At 52.4% G+C, this 13,623-nt stretch overlaps 1 protein-coding gene across 4 annotated transcripts in view; it reads left to right on the top strand.

The window, feature by feature from the left end:
- The window catches only part of LOC117583103 (nucleolysin TIA-1), a 94,075-nt gene that overhangs the window by 69,326 nt on the left and 11,126 nt on the right, over positions 1-13,623 (top strand). For all 4 annotated transcript variants that reach the window (XM_034271281.1, XM_034271283.1, XM_034271284.1 and 1 more), the window contains one exon: positions 13,451-13,526. In XM_034271281.1, the coding sequence (XP_034127172.1) occupies positions 13,451-13,526 (76 nt within the window). The remainder of the gene's footprint in view (positions 1-13,450; positions 13,527-13,623) is intronic.

The following is a 13,623-nucleotide window of genomic DNA, read 5'->3' as shown; positions in this document are numbered from 1 at the left end:
GCACACACCCAGCGAGTACAAAGAAAAGTTGGTGGATTTGCGTGTATGGGGCAATGGCGCCATTTTAATTTGATTTTACCAGTTCTTTTTTATTTCGGTTATGGCTTGTCTATCCGCTGCTCTGGCGTCGCACTGGCCATATGTGACAGCAGGGCTGACCATTTAAGCATTTTAGCTGATGAGAAACCAAACCAAACCAAGCGAATACCAATTGAGTAAAAGGAACTGCCAACAAATTGCTACTCCAACAAAAATATAGGCGAGGAAATTGTGAAAGTATTGTATAATACATACTCGTATCTGTGGCAAGACATTTTATAATATTAGATTGTGTCAAGGGCAAAAGAAAGCATTGAATACTATTTTTGCTTGAATTTCTGCATGCTACGTTTTGAGTACCAGACCCAAAAGACCCAAACGGCTTGTCAGATATTTCATAAGCTAAAATACAGATGTACATACATCAAGCACATACGAGTATGTATATTTTTTGTATGAGTTTTTAATTTTATTTATTGATATTAATTTTCCCTTTGCTGCGGGCAACCAAATCACGCTGATATCGATTCACCAATTGTCACACTTTTTAGGAGTCATTTTCAATGCATTTTTCCCTCTTTCTTGTAGTTGTTGTTGGCGGGGGACTTTTATATTGTTTACCCCCTAAAACCATTACGGAGATCCTTGCATTGTTCGCACTGCACGATGCCCATTGTGTCCATGCGGTGGTCTTTGTGCGGTGCAGCTGTTGGTATTTTCGTGTGGTTTTTCGGTGGCACATACACTTTTTCTTCTTCCCCTTGCTGGATGGTGTATATTTTTTTTGTTTTTGTCGGCACATCGTTTATTATGCCAAGCGAGAAATGCAATATTTTCTCCTGCGCCGCTACGTGGCCGACAAAAATATTTACAATTTGGCAGCGGTGGCAGCGTCCCTTCAGCCGCACCACAGCAGCAGCAGCTGCCATAGAAACGGAAGCCATAAAAGGAAGCGCTCCCCACCGTCTGGTGGGGCACAGGACAGGACACGACGCTTCACTTCACTTCGCACCACTCCACTCCACTCCACTCCGTTCCATTCCATTCCACTTCACTCCATAAAAAAGGAGGCCACCGTGAAACACACTCACCATTCGGCTAAGCTCAAAAGCGGCAACTTCAATCTTTGAATGTTTTATTTACTGCAAAATCGATATGGTTTTTTCCACGTGTGAGTGGTGCTCCTGCTGCTGCTCCCATTGCTTCTCCTTTTGTCGGAAAAGGGGCTAAAGGATATCCGTGTGTGTGTGGTGGCTGGAGGATGAGCGGGCTTAACACACAAGTGCCAGAGGCGTAACGAGTTGCATGCAAATTTTTGTTTCCTCTTTTTGTTTCTCTTCTTGTCCCTGCTGAAATATCACCTCTGCCACGGCTAAGAGCAAATTTCAATAGCAAAACGCGAGGAAAACTCTGAAAGCTGAAAGCTCTGTTGTCCAGGGCAAATCACACACCACACATAATTTTCCCAGGAGCAGTGTGGCCAGGCTGAGGCTCACACAGACAGAGGGAGACAGCGAGGCCACGCGTAATGGCTTCTAAGGAATTAGTGTGGCTGTCGTAGACGCGGCATCCCCAGGCGCATTACGTATGCATGATGGTGGAAGTAGACCAGTCGCTGTCTCAGCCATGAGTGGTGGTAATGGTGCCTGGACAGACGAGGAAAAAAAATGGACCCACAACAGACAACGCGTCGGCACAAGTCAAGGAGCAGTCACAAGAAAAGGAGACATATGGCCCCTCCTTGGAATGGCAGGAGGAGGTTCAATGCTGATTGCGATCGTTGCCGGTTCTTGGCCATTTTGGCCATAGAGTTCAGCTCTGTTTCGTGGGTCCCATGTTGATAATTCGAAATTTGTATTCCAATCTTCAAATTGTCTCCCAAAATGGAATTGATTTTATGCAGATGAGCATGAAATTGTCTCAATGCGAGTTTTGCATGTTAGTGTAAATAAATGTCACGATGGCAGCGATGGCAGCACGGGGGCACAGGGACAAGGACGAGAACGTGATGAGTCCCCCAGTTTTAGCATTTCCTTTTCGCCCATTTCATTGGCTCTGCTCTCCTCTATGCCCCATTTCGCAGAGTGCATGCAGCATCAAAGATGCGACGTTTACGGATTTGTAATTCACAGCAATTCATTCTACTTTCTACTTCCTACTTCTCTCTCTGTCTTTGTCTCTGTGTCTCTAAACCCATTACTTGCCATTTCGATTCGCAAACCGCATATTTCCCCAACGAAAATTTATTACTTAATTCTTTTGGGCAAGGCGAAGCAGATGCCACTGGCCGGAAAATCAAATCAAATAAAAGAACGAGAACCGCAGTGAAAAGCTCATAAAATGTTCAAGAAACCCACTTTAAATATTTGGCTAACCAGAAAGCCAGGAAGCCCTTCTTCCATCCCTGCCCTTCATGGCTCTCAAATCAAACAATGCGCTCGCTTGCATTTCATTTGAATTTACAACTGTATTTGGTATTTGAACGGGATGATCAAAGTAGCTGCCACGCCTCCGCTGCCGCTGTAGCCTGCTCCTCCTCTGATAGCAATCGTTCAACGGCGAACCAGAAATGGAAATCATCATCGTTCCGGAGGAGCAGCAGCAGCACCAGAAGCAGGCCAATAAAATGCCAGGCCACCATCGAAGAGGAAGAGACACACTCACACAAACACAAATCGAATAAAAATTCTGGCCAAAAAATTTGTTTGTAAAAATGGGAGAGCAAAGAGCAAAAAATAAAAATGTGCGCAGTCAATGGACCAATGTGTAAACAGGGCCAACAAAAATATTTCAATATTTCAAACACGCAAGTCAATGGCTGGCAAGTCAATGGATGATGAAGATGATGACGATGATAATGATGATTGCACGATGAGGGCAGATGAATGCTGGATGAGCTCTGTTCCGGGTGCCGGGCTCAAGCAAATGCATTGGCACACTTACTCGAAAGGAAATTGAAGGACAAGCCGCAATTCATTGATTTAGTGGTATAGATTTTGACTCCTATGCATATCAAGGGAATTCCCTACCCCCTTTTGATGGTGCTACGCGATGTTATCGCCTTTCATTTGTTTGCTTTGCTGAGTAATTTGTGTTTGCCATTGCCGTTGATGTGTTTAGCATGCGGCAAGGAGTGATCCATTCTGCAAATTATATATATGTGTCCGTATGTCAGTATAGATGGAGGGCCAGGCGTGCGATGGAAGCGCAGATAGGGTCCAGGCCAAGCTTAAAGTGCCCAGGAAATTGCAAATTGCTAGCCAAGACATGGTTTGCATGGTCTATAAATATGTGTTCCGAGTTGATTTCTTTGGCATTTGAAATGATAGTTTAGCTTTTCCTTATGTCTATATTTGCGCGTACGCGATACGGGCAAAAGGCCACACTTCGGTGGCAATCCGGGGAAGAGCTTACTCAATCGAAATCCTTTCAACTATTTCCTCCCCATATCTCGGCACACTTATCAATGCCGGCTGGTTGCCGCCCCAAATGCATTTCACAAAAATCTCATGCATAAGTTTACGAGTATATCCCAAGTTTCGATTCGATCTATAAATCATCTATGCAATTTTAATTCAAATACAAAAGAATTTACCCATACATCCGGGCATAGGCAGGGGCGGGTGTGCAGTAGGGGATGTGGGGGCATTGTTAGCATAAACCAATTGTAGAAACCGATCTGGTGGCGACTCCACAACTAATGCGCTCAACGCGCGCCGCAAAACATTCCATTCCATTCCATTCCTTTCGTTTCCTTGCTCCTCGGCATCGAAACCATCATCAGTTTCGGGCCAAAAGCTACTCGGAGTCCCGGGCCAAAGGCTTTGGGAATAAAGCCAAAAAATACGAGTACGTAGTATAAATAACCGCATTTGTGTGCGTCATGTGTGCCCCGTCTCATGTGTGTTTTTTTTGTATTCATTTGTTTATTCCTTCTAATTAATTATCTAGCTTTAATAATAATTTAAATATAATAATAATAATAATACTTCTTACACTAGTGGGTATACTCATAATGAGGGCCGTATTTGCTGGTGGGAGTGGGCGCCCGTCGCGCGCGGTACTGCCGCAAAGCATTGCTTCGCACGCTCGAAGGCTCCTACTCCGTCTCCTGTTTACGACTCCTCTCCAATGCTCTCAGCGTTCGCATGACGCTCGAGGCGAACTCTGCGGCCGCTTCCCATGTCCTTGGCTCGGCCAGCATGATCGGCACCAAGGTCTCGGAGGAGATCCTGGCGCCTACTGCTGTCTCCATGCGGTGTCGCTCGTGGTCGAACCGGTGGCATTCGAAGAGGACGTGCTGTGCATCCTCCACTATGCCGGTGCCGCACTCTGGGCACCAGTCCTCCGTCTCGTGGCCAAAGCGCTTGAGGTAGCTGCGGAAGCAGCCATGACCGCTAAGCGCTTGGGTGAGGTAAAAATCTACCCGGCCGTGCTTCCTCTCCATCCAGGCTTGCAGCTTCGGTATGAGGGTGTAAGTCCAGCGCCCCTTAGTTGACCTGTCCCACTGGTTCTGCCATCTGCTGATGCTGTTCCTCCTCGCTGCAGCCTTCAGCTCTGCTCTTGTCGCATCGCTTTCGCCCTGCACGGCTGTATGGATCTCCGCTCTCTCCCTTATTAGCTCCCTGAGTGGGACTTGCCCCGCAATGACTAGCGCGGCTTCGTCCGACACAGTCCGGAACGAGCACGCTATTCGTAGGGCACACAGCCTGTACGTCGCCTCAACGCCTCGCATGTAGGTCTTTACCTGAGCGGCTTTCGCCCACGCGGGCGCTGCGTACAGGATCTGCGACGTCACAACACTCGTCAGGAGCTTCCGCGTTGCCTGCTTCGGACCTCTGGTGTTGAGGAGCATCCGTGAGAGCGCTCCTGCGGTTCCGCTGGCCTTCCTCTGCACGTACTCCAAGTGCTCCTTGAAGGAGAGGCGAGTGTCGATGAGCACCCCGAGGTACTTGATTGCCCTCTGCGAGCGTATCGTGGTGCCACCGACCTGCACACTTGCAGTCTCTACAGCTTTCCGGCTCGATATGAGCACCGCCTCGGTCTTCTGCGCTGCCAGGTCCAATCCGGCGACCGTAAGCCACGACTCCACGGCTCGGACGGCCGCGTTGGCGAGCTCCTCCACTGCGGCAAGGTGCTTGGCCACCACTACTATGGCGACGTCATCCGCAAACCCCACCATGCTGGTGTTGGCTGGCATCGGGAGTCTCAGGACTCCGTCGTACATGGCGTTCCAGAGCAGGGGTCCCAAAACGGAGCCTTGTGGGACTCCGGCTGAGACTTTGTATGCCCTGGAACCCATACTGGTCTCGTACGTCAGCACCCTGTCGCTGAAGTAGCTACGCGCTATCCTCTGTAGGTAACCAGGGATGTTGAACCGCTGTAGGGCCTCTAGCGTGCGGCTCCAATCTGCCGAGTTAAAGGCGTTCCTTATGTCAAGTGTCACCACGAGACAGTAGGATTTGGATCCTCCTCTCCATCTGGAGCCAGCGCATGCTTCCTCTGCCGTTTTGACCACCTTGGAGATGGCGTCCAGCGTCGACTTTCCCTTCCTGAACCCGTATTGCTCCGGGGATAGGCCGCCTGCTGCTTCGATGGCTGCGCTCAGCCTCGTGGCGATCACCTTCTCAAAGACCTTCCCTATCGTGTCCAGGAGGCAGATGGGCCTGTACGAGGATGCCTCACCCGGCGGCTTGCCCGGCTTGGACAGCAAAAGGAGCCGTTGCCTCTTCCACCTCGATGGGAACGTACCCTCGTGTAGGCATCTGTTGAACAGACCCATGACCTCGCTTGGGATCAGCGCTAGTGCCAGCTTCGTCGCTCGGTTGGGAATCGCGTCCGGCCCCGGTGCCTTCTTGGGGTTCAGGTCTCTGCCTGCCCGCAGCACCTCTTCCTCCGTGACCTCGCGGATGTCGTCCAGGNACGGCTGTATGGATCTCCGCTCTCTCCCTTATTAGCTCCCTGAGTGGGACTTGCCCCGCAATGACTAGCGCGGCTTCGTCCGACACAGTCCGGAACGAGCACGCTATTCGTAGGGCACACAGCCTGTACGTCGCCTCAACGCCTCGCATGTAGGTCTTTACCTGAGCGGCTTTCGCCCACGCGGGCGCTGCGTACAGGATCTGCGACGTCACAACACTCGTCAGGAGCTTCCGCGTTGCCTGCTTCGGACCTCTGGTGTTGAGGAGCATCCGTGAGAGCGCTCCTGCGGTTCCGCTGGCCTTCCTCTGCACGTACTCCAAGTGCTCCTTGAAGGAGAGGCGAGTGTCGATGAGCACCCCGAGGTACTTGATTGCCCTCTGCGAGCGTATCGTGGTGCCACCGACCTGCACACTTGCAGTCTCTACAGCTTTCCGGCTCGATATGAGCACCGCCTCGGTCTTCTGCGCTGCCAGGTCCAATCCGGCGACCGTAAGCCACGACTCCACGGCTCGGACGGCCGCGTTGGCGAGCTCCTCCGCTGCGGCAAGGTGCTTGGCCACCACTACTATGGCGACGTCATCCGCAAACCCCACCATGCTGGTGTTGGCTGGCATCGGGAGTCTCAGGACTCCGTCGTACATGGCGTTCCAGAGCAGGGGTCCCAAAACGGAGCCTTGAGGGACTCCGGCTGAGACTTTGTATGCCCTGGAACCCATACTGGTCTCGTACGTCAGCACCCTGTCGCTGAAGTAGCTACGCGCTATCCTCTGTAGGTAACCAGGGATGTTGAACCGCTGTAGGGCCTCTAGCGTGCGGCTCCAATCTGCCGAGTTAAAGGCGTTCCTTATGTCAAGTGTCACCACGAGACAGTAGGATTTGGATCCTCCTCTCCATCTGGAGCCAGCGCATGCTTCCTCTGCCGTTTTGACCACCTTGGAGATGGCGTCCAGCGTCGACTTTCCCTTCCTGAACCCGTATTGCTCCGGGGATAGGCCGCCTGCTGCTTCGATGGCTGCGCTCAGCCTCGTGGCGATCACCTTCTCAAAGACCTTCCCTATCGTGTCCAGGAGGCAGATGGGCCTGTACGAGGATGCCTCACCCGGCGGCTTGCCCGGCTTGGACAGCAAAAGGAGCCGTTGCCTCTTCCACCTCGATGGGAACGTACCCTCGTGTAGGCATCTGTTGAACAGACCCATGACCTCGCTTGGGATCAGCGCTAGTGCCAGCTTCGTCGCTCGGTTGGGAATCGCGTCCGGCCCCGGTGCCTTCTTGGGGTTCAGGTCTCTGCCTGCCCGCAGCACCTCTTCCTCCGTGACCTCGCGGATGTCGTCCAGGCTGAGCTCTGGGCTCGGGGATGTTGTTATGGGCCGCCCTTGCGGGAACAAGGTCATAACTATCCCCTCCAGCACTACTGGGTCTGTCGGGGCTCTGCTTCCGGCGTTGATGTTCTTTACAACCATCTTGTAGGCGCCTCCCCAGGGGTCCTCCTCTGCGGCGTCGCACAGCTTGAGGAAACACTCTCTTTTGCTGTCTCTGATGGCGGTCTTCAACTCCTTCCGCGCGACTTTGTATGCCTCGCAGCAAGTCACTAGACGCGGAGTTCCCCTGGCTCGTTGGAGCTGTCTTCTCGCTCTGTGGCAGATTTTGCGGAGCTCGGCGATGTCCTCGTTCCACCAGAAGACTGGGGCATGGTGTTTCCCAAACGCACTTCGCTGTAGCATGCTCTGGTCGCAAGCCGCTTCCACTGCCTCCCCCAGCTGGGTCGCCCACTCGTTGGCTCCACCGGTCTCTGGTGCCGTGTGGGTACGGAGGGCGCTTGCGAAGGCCTGTGTCATCAGCGTGGCCTGCCGATACGCCTTCCTATTCTGGGTCTGAGTAGGGGCTGCTCTTCCTGGGTTCGGTTCGCCAAACACGCACTCGATGGCCTCGTGGTCGCTAGCGGTGTAGGCGTTGCTGATTTTCCAACAAGCGGTTCTGGCCAACGCTCTGCTGGCGAATGTGAGGTCGATGACTGACCCCATGCCTCCCCTGCTGAACGTTTGTTGGTGTCCTTCATTGAGCAGCACCATGTCCAAGGTGGCGAAGGCCTCCAGCACCGTGCGTCCTCTAGCGTTGGTTCGGGAGGACCCCCACTCCTGGGCCCAGGCATTGAAGTCGCCCCCGACCACGACGACGCTTCGTCCTCGCAGGTCTCCGATCAGCTCGTCTATGATGCGGCTGAAGGTCTCCAGCGGGAGGCTGGGCGCCAGGTAGCAACTATAGACCCACATCCCGCCTACTTTGCCTCGAACGAACCCCTCGGCCGACTTTATGTCGCCGATCTGGGGCGTCTCCACTCCGCATGTCCACAACGCTGCTCTGCCCGAGCGGTCTGTGGCCCAGTTGCTGCAGCTGGGAGCCCTATAGGGCTCGCTGAGGATTGCCACCTCCGATCCCCTCTCACGCACCGTCTGTTGCAGGAGGTCCTGCGCGGCCCTGCAGTGATTCAGGTTGAGCTGGATCAACCGCATATCTTGCTGCGTTGACCGACCCTGCTGAACGCGGCCGTGCAGCTTTTGCTGCCTGCCTGGTGCCTGGACTCCTTCTTTCCCGCTGCCGAGCAAATGAAGCATGATGGCTCGTTTGTGCAGGCTGCGGCTTTGTGCCCCTGCTCGCCGCATTTAATGCAGCAGCCACTCCTATCCGTTGTGCTCCTGCAGCTGCTCGCGATGTGCCCCGGTTCCAGGCATCTGTAGCACCTCGGAAGTCCTTCTCTCTCGCGGATCCTGCAGACTGTCCATCCGATCCGCACCTGTCCCCGCTGTATTACAGCTTTGCCCAGGGAAACAGGCAAGCTGACTACAGCCGTTTGGGACTCCGCGTAGCCGCGTCGTAGGCTTCTCACCCTGACTCGTTCCTCCTCTATCGCGAACTGGCTCGCGATGGCGGTACATATCTCGCTCTCTGTCGCGAGGGAGTCGAGATCGCGGATTTCCAAGGCGACCACCTTCGATTCCTCTGACAGCGCTCGCACTGCCGCTGCGTCGCCAAGTACGCGGGCGATGCTCTCCTTCATGGTCTCAGCGCTCTCTGAGCTGTCTTTTGCCACCTCCAACAGAAGATTGCCGTTGAAGGTGCGGCGTACCCTGGAAACGCAGCTTCCCAGGTCCGACAGCTGGTTGTCCTCCCTCCTGGTCACCATGGCCAATACCTCGCTGTACGTCTTGCCGCCAGCTTGCACTACGACCGCGTCGGGGCGTGCGCGGTGCGCTATCCTCGTCTTCTTGGCCACCACCCTCCACTCGCTGTCGTGGTTCTCATGGCTGTCTCGCTGGCTGGGGGCTTTGTGCGCCGCCTTCTGTTCGTGTGCCTTGCTCTGGGCCTTTTTCGGACGCTTCGTGTGTGCGCCTTTGAGACCTGCTGGGCGCATAAGCGTGGGAGCCTGCTCCCCAACAGGGCCATCCGACACAACCGGCTGGCTTAGCCTTCGCCACGGCTCGGTTTGCGATGCGGCATCCTTTTTCCAGACGGTCGTTGTCTGCTGCTCCTTGTCCGCGCTCTGAATGCTCAGTGCGCATTTCGAGCAGAGGACTACGCCCTCCATGCCCTCCTGCATGTCGCTTCTACCCGCTTCGGCCGCCTGGTTAGAATCCTGTATGTCCGAATGCAGCTTCTTTATACGTACAAACAGGCTTCTGGTCGCCTCATTGATGTGGCGCGTGCTCTTGTCCAGCATCCTGGATGTGATCTCCTCCAGGAGTCTACCCAGCTCCGCTAGGTTCTGCTGACCGTTAGCTTCCTGCGATGCCTTGCTCTTCTTTGGCGGTGTCAGTCTCTGCGAGCTCGCCGGGCTTGCGGGGTCCCTAACCCTTTTGGGGGTCTCTTTGGGGTCAACCTCACAACCCTGAACGGCTCCTGGCGTTGCCTGGAGTACCGGCGATCGGATGAGATTGCTCCTCATTACGACCACCGAAGCATCGGCTTTCCTCCCTTCTTCCGGCAGTTGGCGCGGCGATCTTGCCAGCGCCGATCTGCCCACGAACGGGTTTCCCGTGTCCATATCTCGTTTATGCTCTACTTAGCTACGCGGTCCGCACTTGTGGGCTCCCTCGCTGGCCTCGGATTTCCCCTTGGCTTCTCGATGGGGGATATACCGCCCCTTCCCCGGTCCCCGACGTCCCGTTGACCGGGACACCGCCTGAGCGGGGGATCGGAGTGTGGTCGGATCCGTGACCTTTTCCCACTGCCCCTCGTGCAGACTATCCAGGCCTAGAAATTTGGCCTGGAAATTTGTAGCTTTTGCGCCACCTTATCCCCTTTGCGGTCTTGCAGTTACCTGCTACGTGACAGCTGCCGGCGGTGGGGTATCGATATATCGATATATCGGTATGCGCAAGCTCGCTTGCGCTCCCCACCACTAATTAGCGATCAGCTGCTCGCAACAAGCAAAGAAGATTGCGAAAATGGGAAAAATTGTTTTTGCCTTCCCAAAGAAGAGAGCGCGAAAAACCCGTGGCCTCCTCGCCTCTCCTCCCCTCCTCTGTGTATGGAGCGGCGCCCAGCGACTGGATTCCGCGCCGGGAGACTCACCCTGAACGCGTGTGTCGGTCTGGCTCGGTACGTACCCCTTCCTGTCGGGCACCTTCTCACTTTTACCTTTTTCCAGGCAGTTTCACGCACGGAAAATGAATTAGACGCTGGAGGAAAAACAAGCGCGTCCGTTCGCTTTCACTCTTCACTCTTCACCTGCCGTCTCATGTGTGTGTGTGTGTGTGTGTGTAAAATATTTTGTTTAACGTTTATAGTTTTATGCACTTAAGATAGCAAAATATTTTCCTTCTCCTCCAGTTGAATTTATTTTCGAGTATCAGGCACAGAGCTTAAGCCAAAAGCAAAACTTTTGCCAATATTTGAAAAAAATATATTGATTGGCCTGAGCTGAGCGCGGGTAAGTGCAGGGGAAGTGTAGAACACACACACACACACACACACACACACACCAGCAGAAGGGTATATTTGAACACCCAGGCATTAAGGCAGATACACCCCAAGGGACCATATATTAAGGCTTTTTGCTTCGAATTAAAGGTTTCAAATGAGTCAAGGAGGAAACAAGATAAATAAACATAGGGAAACTTCTTACAGTGAGTCTCTTTTGCACTAGTAGCAACTTGGAATCTTCATGGGTAACCCCACCGTAAGAGCATTTCATATTCCATATCAGAATTTGTGTTTTTGCTCGTCGCTTGTCTTTGCCTCTGCCCTCTCATATGCAGCAGGGCTCCCTGCTGCATCCACATCGTCGCTCAATTCTTTGGGCAAACATGGGGTATAGCTCTGCCACGCCCACTGCCACTTCACCGCCTTCTGCAGCTGCTGCAGTAGTCGTAGTGAAATTTTTGGTAGCTTCTCGTGCATGATAACAACTCCGTGTAAGTGTGTGTGTGTGTGTGTGTGTTTTTGTGTGTGTAGCAACACACAGTTTGAGAGCCATCGATGCGAAGTGCAGGCGAAGACTCTTCCGGATATCCCTACCCCTCTCTCGCTATGACTTCGGCACCGGCTCCCGCTCTGCGGCAGTGGCTGTGGCTTGGGGCAAAGGTTATATTTGTTTTCTGTTAAATGTTCAAATATATTATTGCAACATGCAGGAGAAAAGACAGCAGAGAGAGGGAGCTGGAGCACTTGCAGACATCCTCGAATTCGTATTTACATGCAAGCAGGAAATTGTGCTACACCCGCCACACCCCCTCTTCCAATCAACTTCCTCTCCTGCTCGACCGTCTGCATGTTAAAATATTCAAACAAAAACGTTATGAAAATATGAACTGTGATGTTTATCGATTGTGAAATATGATATGCTCTAGGGATCTGGGCGGGGAGTTGGTCGGTCTCAAAGGGAGACACCCCACAACACAGAACACACACACAGCACACACACACAGCACACACACACAGCTGCATGGTTGCATGGCTTTTAATTTGTTAGCACAATCCCATTGGCAGCCCGGGCGGCGCTGCTGACAGGGATCTTTCCTACAACTGATGCTTGTGTGTGTGTGAGTGTATCTGAGTGCTTGTTGGAGTGTTTATTTTGGTGTTTGCATGCCGTGTTTGTATGTTTGTTTGCGTGCAAGCCAGACCAGCGGCAGACTTCAACCCGAGCACAGTCCAGACATGTCCAAAGGCAAAAGCCAGTCCCGGCCAGTCAGCCCATACCCAATCCCTATCAAAGCCATATCAGAACGAATCCCAGCTGAGCATTCCGCTCCGAGCAATTTGCAGTGGCAATTCCTTTTGCTGGCTAATAAATATTAAAGTTTAATTAAATATGTTTTTTGTTCGACGTTTTATGGGCATATCGATTGTGGGGGGAATCGGCGGCACAAAGTACCCACCAAATCCCCACCAATGCAATCGCAATGCAATTTCGCTGCTGGTCAACTCTCCTCCAGTGCCGGCTCCATAAATTTTCAACCTTGAGGCGCCGCCGCTGCCGCTGCCGCCGCCACCCAAAGCCAAACGAGCCAAAGGCCATTAAAATACGTTTCCACTTTTTTTTCTACTTTTTTTTCTACTTTTTTTTCTACCACTTAACATGAAAGCGGGGAAAAGGGTGTGGAGCGGGGATAGGGAGGGGGGAGTTCGGGACATGGGCTAAACTAAAACTCATATTAAAAATTGACTTTTATCGTGATTTACAATCAAGTTGGCCTTTTTTAAATGCCGTGGTCGACATGCGGGTTGCCTGCCCCAGCCCCAGCCCCAGCCCACAGCATTGGCTCGAACCCGACTCGGCCTGGTTTCCCCCAGTAGCCACTACCAACACTATTCGCCTGTTGTTGCTGTTGCGGTTGCCCCACACACACACTGAAATCTGGGCCGGAGAAGGGCTAAAATATTTCTTCGTGGCTTAGCCCGGACGGGAAAACATATTTAAGCCGAATGCTGACGCCCCGATTCTCCATCAGCAGGCAGCAGGCAGCAGGCAATGTGTGCAGCGTCCACGACACGACACGTGGTTTGGTTGGGCGTTGGCAGTCGGTAAATCCCCTTAACCATGCCCCACCACTACCACCACCAAATACACACTGACATCCTTGAAGGCGCTGCCTCCACTATCTGCACTTCCATTACGAGTAGGAAATCCCTTTCGAGCGTAGGTTTCTTTTCTGTTCTTTTTTTTTTTGCTTGTGTCTTCTTCCACCCTTCATATTTCCTCACACGTAATTCTATTGGATTTCCTCTGTGTCGACACATCGACTTGGCCTCTTGACTTTTACTTTGGTCAGCGCCCTGCTCTGGGAGGGATTTTCTTCCTTTTTTTTAATTTGCCCAAGGAGTGCTCTCTGGGCCATTATCCTTGGTTGGGTGCAAAATGTTTGCCCATCAACATTAAGAGATAATTTTAAATAGCTTTAATAAATTATGGTAAGCTGAATTTTAATTGTTTTTTGCATACCCTGGAGGCGAGATTAAATGTATTTTCACATTTCTGTATCATCCACAGAGACTGCAGAGTGGTGCGTGATCCGCAGACGTTGAAATCAAAGGGATATGGCTTTGTCAGCTTTGTCAAGAAATCGGTAAGACAACGTCAAATCCTTGCAACATCAAAAGCTGAGCATTACGTATTCCAACAGCAATTAGAAATGTTTCAATCAAACTCGCATTAGTAATCCC

This window comes from Drosophila guanche, unplaced genomic scaffold (assembly GCF_900245975.1).
Source record: "Drosophila guanche unplaced genomic scaffold, DGUA_6, whole genome shotgun sequence".
NCBI classification, from domain to species: domain Eukaryota; kingdom Metazoa; phylum Arthropoda; class Insecta; order Diptera; family Drosophilidae; genus Drosophila; species Drosophila guanche.
The sequence above is the reverse complement of the archived record's forward strand: the minus strand, read 5'-3'. Positions and strand labels throughout refer to the sequence as shown.